This window comes from Rhinolophus ferrumequinum, chromosome 26 (assembly GCF_004115265.2).
Source record: "Rhinolophus ferrumequinum isolate MPI-CBG mRhiFer1 chromosome 26, mRhiFer1_v1.p, whole genome shotgun sequence".
In the NCBI taxonomy this organism is placed as follows: domain Eukaryota; kingdom Metazoa; phylum Chordata; class Mammalia; order Chiroptera; family Rhinolophidae; genus Rhinolophus; species Rhinolophus ferrumequinum.
The window spans coordinates 28,159,978-28,176,861 of NC_046309.1; the positions used below are offsets into that span (position 1 = coordinate 28,159,978).

The window sequence follows — 16,884 nt, forward strand, 5'->3', positions numbered from 1 at the left end:
AATTTTTTTCCATAGTCCCAAATCTCAGCTGAGAGGCTCCAGCCAGCTGGAAAATTTTACACTGACCTTTAGTCTCCTTGCTAATTTGGTGGAATGGTAATGACATTACTACATATTCAAACAAAATTGTCTTAATTGCAAATTAGCCAGAGGAGGCTGAAAATTTTCAAATTAAATCTGATTGGAGATGGAGAGAGGGAAATGGAATTTCCTCACTAACAATCATTTGTGGCATGTGTTAACAAATATAATGAAATGTCAAGTTTGCCAATTCCTCTGGAAGTATCATTTTCAATTTATGATTACAGTGTCACTTAATGCTGATGCACCCTGGAAAGTGGGTGTCAGGGTAGAAAAAAGGAAAAAGGTGAGAATGTGTGCAAGCTGTTTACCGGTATGCCCTTCATTACTCCCCTCAGAAAGGCCCTGCTCGTCGTTATCAGAAAACTCATCTCACCTCTGTCATATTTACCACACATCTTTTGTCATAAATAGCATCCAATTAGCAAAATTGTTACGCAGGGCAGCACATAAAAAGATTTCTGCCACATATTTAAATGGTATGCATAAGAGATGTGATCTACGGACCTTTCATTCTGTACAGCAATCTATACAACCAAGCAAGAAAACTAGTTTTAATTGTTCTGCTTCTATAGGAAGTAACTGCCGAGTGGCTAAATAGAGATTATTCAGCTTTTGGATATAATTTAGGAACACCTGCCTTTTCAAATCCCAAATACACTTCTTAAGATAAACCTTTTTTTAATGGGGAGAAAATGATGTGTACAGCATTGATTGATCTTTCTTTGTGGATTTGTTTTACACATTTAGTCAGTAGAGAGATTTGTTAGGGAAACAAAAATTAACATATGCCAGCTAATTGTTCTTTCTTGGGCAGCAGCCAGAAGCAGCACACGAGCAGTCTAATAATAACGACTGGCACCCGGAAGGCATCCCCAAGTGCATCTGTCCCCAATAAACCGCAAACTGTTACTCTGTTCGCACTCTGAGCCAGCAGACGGGGCTGGGAATTCTTTGTTACGTACATAAGTAAAAGCCGAGATAATGCTTCTAAATGCTGTATTTAATACGTTTACAAAGCCACTGGTGTAAGCTTGCCCAAGATGCACAGAAGCACCTCTGCACAGGCTGAGAAACACAGGAAGACGCACGTGCATCTGTGTGTGTGATGCTGCAGATAATTTTAAAAAGATCAACAGCAGGATGGATAACCAGTCACGTTATATTTAGACCATATCATCAGCATTGCGTAGCTATATGTTAAAATTATAAAAAGGAAAAACAAATCACTTCCCCATACTTAAACACACACACACACAGACACACACACACACACACAAAACCACTCAGATGACTGGTTACAAATTCACTTTCTGAAATTGTAAACCAGAATTAAATGGCACATTCAGAAGCCAGAAAAATGCCAACATTGCAAATCAATGAAAGATCTATCCTGACTACTTGACAGGACACTGAATGTATGGTGAACATGGTAAAAGTTTTCAAAACAGGAGATACACATCTTTCTCTACACAAACTACCCATGTTTACAATGTTACGGTAACTTATTCTGCTAGCCTGCAATAATAAGCATCCTGTGTTTGTGGGTGTGCAATCACAAACGGGTAAAATAGAATTTATTATTAACTAAAGGGAAGCATGTAAAAGCCAGATGAACACTTAGCCACATCGGCTCATCTGAATATAGTCAAGGTTGGGTGAAACTCATTATTCAGGACTCGCAGCCTCGATAACTTTGATTTTCATCCATCCATAGCATGGCCAAAAGGTACCGTTTAATGAAGTACCATTCAGAGAGTAAATGGGGTCATATAATAGACAGTGCGGTTGCAGCTTGTGTTCATGTACTGATAGCTGTTAAGGGTGCAGTGATGAACCAACAGAGCCCATTTCTCCCTGGTAATAAATTCATGCTATTAATATTTATCAAATGTGTGGGCCGTCTCCACTGAGCCACTGCACATGAGACCATAAATCTCTACTATCATATCAATTTTGAAGCTCCTTTTGCACAGTGTATAAATTTTAGGGTTTTTTGAGGGGTGTGAGGATTGACCACTCTTCTTTCAAATCAGTTGGAGGCCAGGAGTGCAGTTCCCCACTTCAGATAACGCTGGTTCCAAAGGGAACTTTAAACTGTGGTTTCATTTTAAATCGCTCATCTAAGATTCTGTATTAATTGCCCACCATCAAACGCAATTAGCAATTCTTTCATGTGTGGTTTATGTAATGTAATACTTCAATTACATTATTCATTCAGGTTCTGTTTTGGATTATAGGCTGAAAATTCTTTATTAGTGTAGATGTAACCATGCTGCTGGAGTTTTAAAAAATTTACTGATTGAATAATTAATTGGAAAAGAACAAGCCGCAGATTCCTGATGGATTTATGAGACAATTATTCTGGCTTGTGATTATCTACATTATTCTATAGAAGCAGTGAGGGAAAAAAATCTTATTGACAAAAGTCATAAACACGTGATCAAAAATAGTCTCAAAAGTTTATTTTTTTAATTAAAAACTTAGACATTCTAGAGTTTTAAGAGTAACATGTCAGATTCAAGAAGATACATTTCTCTTTTCTTCCTATTAAAAATGTATTTATAGTATCCTACACTTAAATGTAGCACAAAGGGAAAACTCTAATATCTGGGAGGAAATACGTTAGCAGTGTTTAAATATATTCTTTATGCAAAAATATAAATTTTAAATAATTTTAACCGATGAGTGATATCAGAGACACTAGTAGAAAACTCAGACAATATGGTCTGTCTTTATCTCCTCCTCTACAACAAAACAGAGTGATTCTGTTTGTTTTACTTAAAGAAATGGAAGGAGAGGCACAACTGGCATTCACTGATCATCAGGCTACACAGGGGACTTTCTAAAAAGTATCCCCACAAACTTTCATTAAACTAGGTTGATTATCTAAGTTTCTACATAAACGTTAGCTGAGTGGGACAAAGTACATTTTCAACAGTCTGTGAGTCTGAGTGTATTTATTATCAGGTTGTATTTCAATCTCATATGTTTTTGAGGGATACTGCACTTACTATTTTCTATAATCACCCGTTTTTCTTTGCCATAAGCTCTCTAAATTAACACTATGTATACTATCTGGTAAAATATATCAATATGTGAAATACACCTTAACTGAAATAACAACCAAAAGAGCAGGGGAAAATTGACTAAAAATACTATGACATTTTTGACAAAATATTAGATTAAAAAATCTATTTATATGTATCTTATGATTGAGCTGAGGCCTCTTTGGCATACCACATACCTTTCTGCTTGGGATTTGTACTGTTACTGCTTTTCAGGTTGCTCAAAGTGGGTTTCCTTTAAGTATCTGCAAACCTATCACCGAAAGATTCTCTCTGGCTTCAGCCTCAAGGCGGTGATTTGTGCACTGATAGGTGTAGTTTGTTTAGTGTCACCCATGGTGTAGATTGGATAGATTTTGTAAAAGATAGCATTACTCTAAAAGAAACATACAATTTGACAAGCGATTGCATTTTCCTTTCATTTTATTGCCATATTTTTCATCACACTCATTGTTTTCTAACTGTCACTAAATTGTTCATTTTCGTAGTCTGTTACGTGGGGAGAGCTATTTGCTGTTTATAAAGCAATCTGCACTTACGGGTTTGGGGGACGGTTTGGGCTCTGAGGGTCGCATGTGCAAGTGGGTCATCATTGCTTGAAGACGTTCACGTTCTTTAGAAAGCTGTTAAGAAAGCGTGAGATCAGAAGCATTTTCGAAATGACTGATACAGCCATTTTATTGCAGTGATACATCTTATCATTGAACTTGTCTCAGAGTAATGATTCCTGCATATAAAAGTCTGTGTCAGTAGGAACATCTGGGAGGAAATGCAACTTTAGGGATGGAGTGGGGGGGAAACTTTTATAGCTTTCCTTATGTTAAAAGGTCAGACAAAACAAATAACACTTCATCTTTTTGTCAATAAGAGAATTGAGGTCACAGTTGCCTCGACAGTAACAAGTTACTGAAACCATAAATTAGAAGGCCCATGGTATCTCTTTAAAGTCCTGTGGACACTGTTAGCCATGGACGAGTGCCAGCAGCTGTGAAGGGGTGAAGGGTTCTCAAAGCAGAGTGCCTGCCAGGACTGTCTACACACTTCATGCATCCCCACTGAGGTCCAGTTAGTGCCCCCTGCAATCTGCCATCATCAATCTAATTCAATAGAGTGACAGAGACCAGGCAGTGCGAAACGCTGAACTCTGCCACAGACTCGGCATCTACACTTGCACTGGGTCTCATTACAAGAGACGGACCTTACTGTTCCATCAGTCAGACACAGCACACACAAAACTAAGGCATAATTGGTCACACTGCAGACTGTATCATCATCAGCTGGATTCTTATGTTTGACTCTACCTTTACACATGGTAAACAGGTTTTCAAAAAGCTTTTTAAACACTTCAGTAATGATGCTTTTTATTTTACAAGTCAAAATAAAATATTTTTAGCAGCTCTCTGGAAAAAAGCTACAACTTGATAGATTTAAAACAATTCAAGATGTAGTAAAGTGTGAAGAAAAATAAATGATATGTTTAATTAAATGAAACAAAGTATTGGTTTGATTGAGAAAAAAATAACCTTTAAGATGAAATATTATAGGAAGACTTAAAGGTTTAGTAAGAACATAAAAACAATGTTATAACAATGATATGTACGGTGACATAATTGTTTTCTGATCAGTTTTATGAGTGCTATTTATTTTTGGCCAAATTCTGTTTCAATATTAACTGAAATGTTTTTTAGCTTAAAATTAGCAGCATTTGATGCATGTACTACAGTCTGTGATATTACACATGATTGGCCATTACTCCAGTAAAGACAAATCTTAAACATTTTTTTAAGTTCATTAATTAAAAATACACCAGAGGTAGAAAAGAAAAAAGGGATTTCTGAGGGTATTATATTACAGGCATGCTGCTGTAAAGACTTATTGCTATACTATGCAATCTAATGGAAAAAAATCAAAATTAGCTCATGTTGAAACTGTCTTTGTGATAAAAATCATATCCAGTTGGGGGGTCTGGTGTAGCCTCTATTAGGGAAATGTCAGATGTGACTCTTTTGGAATATCCAAATACATATGATGTAGTCTATAGGTTATATAAGTCTATGTGATAAGTACATTAAACTACAATAATCCACCCCTACTTATCAATGATTGCCGGCATGACAAACAATCTAAAATTTCATGTCTTTCTACTAGGGATGGTGTTAAGAGACTCAGAAACCGCCTGGTACCCAGGTTGACCCACCAGAACCTGAGAAAGGAGTCCGTTAGGTGAGCACGTGACAAACCTGTATTTCTAACTGTTGCACCACCTGCATTTGCACGCGGCACTGGGCAGTGCTTCGGTCATCCAGCGCATGTTCGTTGTTAAGGTGCCTGAACGAACACAAAACAGAGCGTTACTCAATGTCTGTCAGTGGTGCACGCTCCCCTTCAAGGTGCCACCCTGCAGCCACGTTTGCCTTCACAGTGGGAAAAAGGAACACCTTGAAACTGTACAGCAAAAAGTTAAATATGCTTACGTGTTTAGTAAGATTATTTATGTAGTGCAAAGAGACCCTTCTGATAGCAAGAAATGTCATTGTCTCTAAGCTTCCCAGTTATTACAAAAAAAATATTTTCCCCAAACCATTTATAGAATAATAGGAATCAGTAGATGTATTTCATATTCTCATGTCATTTTTTAAAGGGCACCTTATAAATATATGAACCAAAAGTAATTCTAAAGAGAACAAAGGCAATTCTCTGTTTCATTTCTGTTAAAACAGTTTGTGGTTCCTATGATGTTATTTAGTGAACGATCTCCTATTTCACTAGGATATGCTGTGAATTATGTAAAGATGGCAGATTATCATCCCATGGAAACATCAATGCTTATGAAGAATGATCACTTGCTGTTACTAATAAATAAAGTACATTAAAGATCCTGATCCTCAGAAGCAAAAGATTGACATGCACATCTAGTGTCCTATTTGGGAGACATCTATCCTAATCTTATATAAAAGTGGTGAACGGTTAGACATTCTAATTATCATACTCTGATCTCGATTATGTATTAGTCGATTATTATTATTTATTATTATTACATAATGTTTAAAAAGATCTCTTTAATGAGTGATATGGTAATACACCAAAAGTAATTTAGTACATCTCCGATGAACATGAAAATATCCAATAATTTGTGCTTTGTAATTTATAATTTATTTGCTGCCTCCTAAAATTAAAAAAATAATCAAATAATTCAATATCCTTTGGTGTGTCTATTTCACCAATGGGCAAACTAAGGCAGCAATCTAAGAGATGTTCTTATCAATGCATATAAGTGAAACACTGAACAGAATATTCATAAAATTAAATAAAAATTTATATATTTATCCTTCTGGGCTCAAGTATCATTTAGAATGATATAATAGCCTAAAAAGTTTAGTATAGCCTTAAGTATACAGAACTCAACAAATATGTTTTGGTGACCATTCAAATTATTTACCTATATTTCTTAAAATTAATGGTGAAGCAGAGAAAACTATATAAACAGACATAAATGTAACACATGTGAAGAAGAACTAAAATGATGTCTCTGAGAAAGAGCTAATTTTTAAATAAGTAGTTTTATTTGTTAGTAGATCTAGGGTCAGCAATCAGAAACCTTTGTTCCGTCTGCCCCTGCCTGGGAAAAATTATGTCAGTCCGTTGTAATACCTCCTCACTGATCATAACAACAAAACCTCCATGCATCTTGGCACAGTTGTCATTCCTGGCTGAAAGGAAACTGTGGACTACAGGAGCAAGGTGGATCAGGTTTGAGGTGTGTGGTTAGAGTGCAGGAGACACACTTCCACTGTCCTGCCTGCCCTATGCTCACGCCGTTGGTTCAGTTCTGCTAGGAATCGAACTGGAATGAGAACTAAAATTCATCACGTTTTCTGGAAAGGAGGCATGAAATGTTAGAGTAAACCAGAGGTTAGCTTATGATGTAAAGTGTCACTGATTTCCTAATTAACGGGACATTTAAAATTGTTTTTCCGGTTTTTTCCCCCCAAATTGTAATGAGCAATGAGACAATTTTCTATCCATACTATAATGGTAGTTGTATTCTTAAAGTTTAATATAGTTGTATTTTTTTAAGGTTTTTTTCACCGTGAACTCTTGGGGAACACACATATATTTATTCCACAATCAGTCTAAATGATGAATATTTTTAAAAATGCTTTAGCTATAATGCTTCAGCTATACACAAAGATGAGGGTGTAGATGGAGCAAGATAAGTAGAACATACAGCTTCACAAGAAAAGATAATATTCAGTCTAACTTGTTTATTTTTGCATGAAATCACTTTTAAAAAAGGTTTTTTATACTTGTTTACTGCTTCGCGATAATCATTGTCCTACATTTAAAGAACTAAAAAAAGTACAAAATGTTTGCATTATACATTTGGGTCTTAGAGACCTATTCAATTTATCTATGCAGCTTTTATTAGAATAGAGACTGTAGACTACAATAATAGTCAATGAGGTTTTGTCTTGATTGAATTTTTCAGTGGAACACAAAAGAACCTTGCCATTAAAATAGTCCTTTATTCTCCTGTATGAAGGCGAAAGGTTTTTAAAGTGTTGTGATGTTCAGTAATGAGCCTCTATCTAAATTATCATTGGTGACAAACTCACAAAGCACTTTTCGAGGACACATAGTTATGAAATGCCAGAGCTGCCACTTTCTTTCCTGTAATTATAGGCTAGCTTGCAGCCCTTCAATGATCATTTATAGAACAGCCTCCAGTGGATTACTGAGAACTTGAAAAACACATACATACCTCTGCCACATCTCCCTTCTCCTTTCCTCACTATTGTTTACCAGTGATATGTAAAATAATAGTGCCTATTCATTCCCTCTACTTAATGATGCCAATCAAGGTACAGAAATAGTGTCGGATATAAATACAATGCAATAAGACTAAATAAATAGGCTGAATATTCACATTAAATGATGAATTTATGTATTTATGACTATTTTGTGCCCAAATTATTCTCTTTTATGTTTTTATAACTATCTCAGGTACTACATATTGCTGTTCAAAAATTCTCTATGATTTATAAAACAAGAATGAAATAGTACTGACAAATGAGAGGATTGGCTGGTCTTCTCAGTCAGCGCCTAATTGCTGTTTCAAAATGCATATGCAAAGGGACATTTCATTAATCATTTAATCATGTCCCTTGCAGGAAGTTGGAACTAATGTTGCAAATACCCTTTTCATATGAATGCTCCATAATACTATCTTATGCATTTGATATATTGCCTATGTCATAAATTATAGCTGTTTCAAAAGGACCAAGTAGGGTTGTTATCCCTGAAGATGCTCGTTACAAAACCTTTATTAAGTTTCTTTTTTTTAACTTATTGGTAGTTCTATTTCACAGCTTCATACTAGCCAACAATAATACTCTTTCTGATGGCAAAGGTCTGTAAATTACCCATGCAATCACTAACACCATTTCACAGGCCTGTTCTCCTTCCACTGTTCTGCTAACAAGGCGATTACACACAAATTACTGAATGTCTATGAAATATTTAAATGCATTCTACTCTACTATGCATTAATAAGAGCAAAGCAAGCTCTGGAATTCTGGTTAGCTCGAGTCCCTAATGTCCCCTAATGAGCCTCTTACCGAGACTGCAGTTCAAACAGAGAGGTGAAGAAAAAATGCAAAGGGTGCCTTCAGAAAGGCAGCACTGAGCAAACATTGTGTGAGCCAGTTCTAATTTATGGGTCACTTTATAGGTATATTGATTTTTGTTTTCAAAATGGAATAAATGATGTGGTCGACTGATGTTCTTTCAAAACTGCATTGAATCTGTGTGCTAGGTAGGTAGTGTGGACTAGAGAAAAACGTAAATAGGCAATCAAAGTCTTTCTAAAAACAATTAAGAAAGCGTTTCAGAAAGACAAAATGTAGGAAAGGATCCTTCCAATTTATTTAATGCACAATTGTCTTTAACGAAGCTTTTAAGGTTATGAATGCAAGTTGTAACTTCAATTATATCCACCCCAGATTAGCAACTCAATTTTAACCTCTAGATTTCTCAAATTCATTTAAAGTATATAGCATTTTATAAGCTAAAAGGGGATCAGATTTAAATCCAACTATGTCAGAAACCGTTTTAACAAAATGTTTCACTTGCATATCACTGGTGTTTGATTTATTTTGCATCAAGCTTTTTATGTTTAAACACTGACAGGAGTTTAAATACAAAATGTTAGCTGTCACTATTCATTTAGCTGATTATGTGAGATGCCTTAGTTTTGAGAGATGGGGGCACTGTCACCAAAAGAAACAATATTCTGACAAGTTCAGAGAATGCCTTCTTGAGGTCATAATTTTGTAGCCATGCTGCCTAGTCAAAGACAAAGAAACAGACAATACACAGTAAGTAAAAACATAATTTTTAGAGTTGTCAGCAGCAAGAAAAAAGACAACAAATTTCCATTGAATAAACTGTTTCCACCACCTTTTCTGTTGCTCTTTATACAGTGTCAAGCCTTAAAAAATGTAGCCTTGGTAAACAAACCTAATTCCTTTATCATCACTAATTACTCTAGACCGATACTTTTATGGACACTAATCATTCTACCTTTCTTCAAAGAGAGTGCATCTGTCTTTGCATCTCAGACCATGTTTTGTTTGCTGGCATCAAGAACACTTGTCTGATAAAGGGAATGTTATATTGTAAACTTTTTGAGTTTAAGCTCTGCAAGTCAGGCCCTCTACATTGAAGCTGATTTAGGTCCAGTGGAATGATAATTAATTTTTCAGCCAAACTGCACTAAAGTTTTGTCAGATGTTATTATACTTTGACATTTATAAGACAGTAATGAAGAACTAGGATTTAGGTTTTAGTGATCTAGTGAGACCTTCAATTAGTGGTCAGAAAAATGTTTAGCTTCTGTCAACACCTACTTTACAGTAAAATTCAAAAATTTTCCTAAGCACCTTTTTAGCCTGAACTTTCTTCTTCATCTTTTATTTTTCTGCTTTCATCTTGGCTGTTACCAATAACAGTTTCTAACTTAGCCTTAGGTTTTTTTATTCAACAGAAAATCGAACTTCAATTGAATATTAAAGTATATATATATATACATATATATATATATGTATATATATATATACACACACATACATATATGACTAAAAATATGTGTGTTATACGTAAACAACTGTCTTCTGGTGGCTTTTCATTTGGTGCTGGGCAAAAATAGAGAGCAATTCTACCAATTTGGGAATGTAATGTGATAAATGGAATTTGGCCCTCAATATATTTTATACATCCTTTGTTATTTAATATTTGCAGGCTAAATAGTAATAATAGGTAGTTTACTTTTATTTCAAACCAATGGATAGGTTGTCTGATATCAAAGTAAAGCTCAAGCTATACAATTAATTTCTAGTGAATTTTAGGAATAAAAATGCCACAACAGTATTTTCTCAAAACAACTTTTATAATAAACTATAAAATTTCTGGTGAATAGATAAACAAGAAAACTGAGAGCTAAAAAAAAATCTTTCACAGCTTTTTGACTTGTTTAACATTTTTGTTCCAAGACTCTCCATTCTCTCCACAAATACAAAAGAAAATCAAAATCTTCTTTCCCAGAAAATGTGTATTAATGGTGATGCCTTCTTCATTTCACTTTTCACACAGTCACTAAGTAAATTTTTTTCTGAATAACTGAAATTAATTTAATAAAATTATTACTTTTTGTCTTCAAATTTCCCACACATTTTAAGAAAAAAGACAATACCAGTATGGAAATATGTCTGTTTAATATTTTGTTTCAGTACAGTATACCAGTATTAACTCTATTAACAGAAATTATCACAGGTCTTTGAGTCAGGAAATCTAAAGCATATCATAACAAAAATGGACAAAAAGAAAAGCCTAAAAATCTACTGTCATTTGTTTTGTCATCCCTATAAAGTTAATGGGTTGGAAAAATGGTCAGTCTTCTGAACCAAAGTTGATATTTAATTGAAAGGAAATTATTTTTTAAGTGTAATTTTTGAGTTTTAAAAAATACTAGCATGATTATGAAAAAGAACCATGGAGGGTAAATGAGGGTTCCTATTCATCTGCTTGTTACTAATGAAAGTACACCTAAGTATTTGAGGTGACTAAGTATTTGAGGTGCCCCTTTCTAGGTGCTATAAAGGAAATCACATTGAAGGAAAGCTGTGTACATTTTTCTTAAAGATTTATTTTGAATTTTGTCAGAAAGAACAACTTGAGGCAATAAAATATATAATGATTGGGTTAGTTCTATGGCTGAAGTTACCATACTGAAGGAAGAGTAGCAATGGTCCTCTCAATAATCTTAACGATAAGGAATAATGTAACAGATTGATGAGGACTAACATATGCAAATGACGAAATATGAAATTAGGGGTTCAAAGAATTAATATCCCTATATTCTGTCTTTGTTTTAACAAAGGCTATTTTTCCTCGAGAGGAAAACTTTAGAAAAGTTACCTAACATTTTAAATGCTCTCTCTGCTTAGAACAATTGAATAAGTAGTAGTTTACCCAACAAAATAGTAGTTTACAACTGTTTTGGTATAATAGGAGTACACAGTTTCATTTCAGGATATTTAAAAAAACCTTAGTAATATAGAAAGTGAATTTTCTTTTAATTGGTCAGGAACAAGAAAAGGTTAAAAAAAATCCTTGTGGAAGTCTTACTGTAATTCAGTGATGAAGTTATTATGATGCCAAGTACTCGTGCCTTGTTGTGAAGGTGCTTTTGCTCTATACCCTGTAGTCTACCATTTGTAAACACACCTTTTTGATGTTTCTGCCAACATCCTGGCAACAAAGCAGTGCAATTTCAAATGAGCTAATTAACTTAATTGTTGATGAAGCATGAAAGAGTTCATTCACCCTGTTAGCTGCTCCATGACAACACAAGAGCCTCAGCCTGTGAAGTTACTTATCTCCATAAACCTATCTGTAGCTCTGTGTTTATATCTCTTGTACACTGGAATTGAGCACGGAAAATGTTTCACGAAAGACACATATTCTCATTTGAAAAAGAACCTCTTAAGAATAAAAAAAAAAAATTGTCATTCTGTGAAGAAATTAAGGATACACCAAGTTTTTATTTTAAGCTAGAGAAGCCATATAATCTATCATACAAACATACAGCCATGTATATTTCCTTAGGATTCTGAGGGCACCAAGTATCAACATGGATGAAATATAGTTATCTTAAAACTTGAGCTTCTATCAACCTTCATTTGTCTATTCTTGTTAAACATGCATTTTTAAATAGCATTATTTAAAATACGGAATATAAAGTCTGCAATTTAAAAAAGTAAACCTATAAGATATATCTGTTTAATATATATATATGTGTGTGTGTGTGTATATATATATATATATATATATATATATATATATATAATGACTCTTCACATAATTTTACTTCAAATTTTTGTTGAAAACTTGAAATTTAAGTGACCCTTGCAAACATATCTTCCAATTTTTAATGACTCTTTTAGAGCAGGCTAATATTTTTCAAACATTCAAAAACCTGTATTGAATGATGTGTACACATTCTCACGAAAAGGTAAAGAAGAAGAGTTGACCTCCTTAGCCTGACTTTGCTGACACACTGGGTGGAGCACACAGAAAACTTAGAGTGCGCCTCACTATGGACCTTTATTTTCCTCCTTCAGCTTTCTTTGGTTTATTTACAACAACGTACCTAAAAAGCCAATATATTCCACTCCCTCCCCTAAAAAGAAGTAAAAACCTACTTTAAAAACTGTCCAAAATCTTCACAAATGCTTTCACAGCCTGGCCATTTGCAAACTCCATGGCCATAGAGAGTGTGGGAGGCCCCAGGCTCCTCGTGTGACGAGCTGTAGCAAAAGAACATGGCATCAGATTCATCTCAAAAAGCCATAATCGTTGCAGGCTGCTAGCGCCTGTCAGGTTACGATCAGTGACAAACAGGTCAAAACAGGTCAATTCAGCTCAGAGCAGTCAGAAAAATTTAATCGTTCTATTGAATAGTTCAACTGCCAAGGCTAGATGATGTTCCAATTAGAGGAGAAATAGAGCCAAAGATGACTGTTAATAAAGGATGAAAACTAAGAGGACTGTATAATATCATATGCTAATCCTGCCATATGACCTTAATGTAACATTTACCTCTAAATAAAAAATATATATTCTTATGTGGTCAAGTGAAAAAAAGAAAACTATTTCTAACAGAGTAATAAGATTTTTGAAATGCTCTCTTTCAAAGAAGATATGGACTTTAGGATCATTTAAATTGTTTAATATATATGTGTGAACTATATATATTAGTAAACTATATATATTGATTTAAAAAATACTACTTTGGAACAGTGTTCATTAGCTATATCCTTCTATAATTATTAAAGACTTTTCATAAATGAGTATTATTATCAGAGAGAAAGATCCTAGAGAAATCAACCAACTTCTGAAATATATAATCATTGAATTAATTTCAATTAAAACAACAGTGTGAAAGCATTCAGAGGCATACCATTTTATAATAATGCAAACTAATAAGAAAAAATTTTCATGGTACTCAAATGAAAACCAGAAACATCACCAAATTGTAACATTCTATTTTAAACTGTGTTGTAATTAAATATCTTTGAAAAAAACTTGTTTATGAGAAAGAATTAGTTGCAGCTAGGCTGATATTCATATTATATACCAAAATATTATCATTCTACTACACTTAAATTTGAAGTTTAGAGATATGTATCATATGAGCCTCAGGCACTTTGTTAAGAAATCCTACACTATGGTTTCATCCTTTAAAAACATATTTTTCATGTTGAGCAGTATTTTAGTTTATATATCTTACGTAAATTACTTTAAAGGACTTGATTAGATAATCATGTGTCTGAATAAATGGCATTAAATGGACAAAAGTACATGGGTGCTCCTCTTACAAAGGCAGTCTTCACACAATTAAAATAAAACAGTGAGTTGAGAAACTATCTAACATTATGTACTCAGTGTTGGTAACTGAAATCAAATACTTTTTTATTCATGGATTTTTGAGGCAAATGTATTCAAAAAGTTACCACCGTAAATTTATTTTTAGAAATAAATATTTTTATTAATTTAAATTTATAAATTCCATCATATTTATATATTCCATCATATATATTCTCTGATTTCTAAACACATGTGTGAAACATATATTAAGGGGGATATATATGCATCTTTATTTGAAACTGGCTAAGTTAAAAAATGGTAAAATGTTCTCATAGCATTCAGGTTAATCACAACATCTTAGTCATAAAATATATTGATACAATAATTCCACATACACCTATGAAAAAATAACTTTCTTCAGGCAAATTCCCACTGTACCCATCAAACTGCTGGTATTTGAACTGCTTTTGTAATGAAAAAATAATTTATACAATAAATAAAGGTTTCCATTTAATTCGCTGTTTTACACATTTTGCCTGTGAAGTGGAAATTATAATTTTGACTTTTATCAATGTTGAAGATAAACTTTTGTGATAGATCAATATAGAGTCAATCTCAGGAGATTTACCTGTCTCGCCTTGCACTGAGAACTGCAGACTGTCCATTCACTATGGAATGATGGGGTATCGGCGGTGACGCTTTGGAAGTGGTGGAGGAGGTAGTCGAGGAGGAGTTGTTGGTCGTGAGGTCCAGCCCTCCATGTTTGATGCCATTGTCTTCCATGCTGTGAACTCCGGTCACTTCTTTCCACAACTGCTGAATCTCAGCGGGACTTAAACCAGCTATAAAATGAAAGAAAGCCCCACTAATATAACAAGGCAAAGTTCATGTAACGAGATTAGAGTTAGTACTGGATTGAGGCCAGTAATAAAAGTGATATTACCAGCATAATTAATATATAATGATAAGCCACTTTACACCATCAGCACCATTGCCTTTCTCTTGAAAATCAGTTATTTGCTAAAGAGTACCAATTTGGAAATAATGCTGGGAATAATAGTGTTCGGTATAATATCAAGGATTAATAGAAAAATCCAGCAAGTTTCATCTGAAAATTAAACCGTTCAACTTTTAACAGTAGATTTTACTTACTGCTAGTATTAAGTTTCATCAGTGAGGAAGTGAAAGAGAAATAGATTTGGAAATAAGACATATCAAGAGAAATGAAAAGAAAAAAAGAAGTAAGGAGAGCAAACAAAAATGTCAGGGAACTATAGTAAACATTCAACTCAAAACAAAACTTGATTTGACAACTATCTGGTTATTTTGATATTTCTCAGAGAGGGAAATGAAATAATTGGATTTCCATTTGAGGTCCTGAAAAAGCCAATATGCTTAACTACAGGGATCAATTAAGCAAATAATATCTAAACTTCTTCATTTTATGACTGATAGAATAAATCCACTACTCATTTAAAAAAAAACTCTCTGCTTCAGATTACGCAAATTTACCTGATTTATGAAGAATGAAAATAAAAAAGCTAGACACAATCCTTTAGCTTTTAACTATAATTTTCAAACAAGGAATTGAGAGACTATTGTTTAGTATTTGACTTATAAAATAGTATTTATAAGTGCCAATACTGTGGTTTCATATAGTCTTCATATATCTTGTGCTCTTTAATCCTCATTATAATCCAATGGAGCTGATATTTTATTATTCAAAAAAGTATCCAAGGTCGCAAATCTTATATGCAGTAAAGCTGTGATTTAAATCCAGGCAGTCTGACTTGAATACCTTTGCTGTTAAAATATTATATTGAAAATATGAAAATGACTGAATAAAGATATGCAGGGGAACTGCATCTGTAATTATAATTGCTATCATTTATTGAGCATCTATCCTGGTGCTTTCCATTCACAATCTCAATTAACCTCACCTAAAGTTAGAAATCATTATATTTTACAGATGACGCTCCATGATGATTCCAATATGTAGATAATTTTGGGGAAAATTGTTAAAAGTCAACTATCACATTACTCATGAGACAATGTTTTCACATCTACAATTCGCTTAGCTCTTTTCTATGGATACAAAACTATGAATATGAAACAACTAGCCCATCAATTTTGTACAGTTTTGCACGTTTTGTGAGTTTGGAAGTAATGATGATTTTCAAGAATTAACTTATTTTTCCAGCAGTAATATAACAAGTTCAGTATCGCCTACACTGTGTTTTACGGAACGGTACACTTCTAAACACTGTCAGTCTACAAGATCTAGGCAGTCTGTGGTCTCTGCCTGGGACCCTTCTGACTCATGTTAGCATGAAAAACAGTTCTGAGATGTCTAGGAACAAAGAAAATGAGTCTCTTTTTATAACTCAATGTTTTACAAATATATTTGAGGGGGAAAAAATAACAACGAACCCTTTCAGCAATTACACTAATTCATTTTAGTCTTAAATACTAGACACAGGCCTAGGACCCATTAAGTGATCGCCAGCCCAGACCCCTTCCTTGGATTGCAGGCTGCCTATTTATAACCCTGACAGATTTCTCAAAGCTTCCAAGTTCAAACGAAGCTCCTGTTTATACAGACCCCCATGACCCCAACTCACTTCTCTACTAGGTTTCTTGTCTCTTTTTTTTTAACAGATACTTACATAGTGCTTCTGACATGCCAGTCACTTTTCTGAGGGCCTCACATATGATAACTAATCTAACACCCCAACTCACGATTGCTGCTGCTGTTGTTATTATCCCTGTTTAGAGATGAGGACACTGAGGCACAGAGAAGTCGAGTAAC

General features: G+C 34.1%; 1 protein-coding gene across 3 annotated transcripts in view; it reads right to left on the bottom strand.

The window, feature by feature from the left end:
* Positions 1–16,884, bottom strand: part of FOXP2 (forkhead box P2) — a 606,662-nt gene that overhangs the window by 40,155 nt on the left and 549,623 nt on the right. For all 3 annotated transcript variants that reach the window (XM_033099057.1, XM_033099059.1, XM_033099058.1), the window contains 4 exons: positions 14,704–14,917; positions 12,911–13,015; positions 5,390–5,477; positions 3,689–3,772 (listed from right to left, as the gene is read on the bottom strand). In XM_033099057.1, the coding sequence (XP_032954948.1) occupies positions 3,689–3,772; positions 5,390–5,477; positions 12,911–13,015; positions 14,704–14,917 (491 nt within the window). The remainder of the gene's footprint in view (positions 1–3,688; positions 3,773–5,389; positions 5,478–12,910; positions 13,016–14,703; positions 14,918–16,884) is intronic.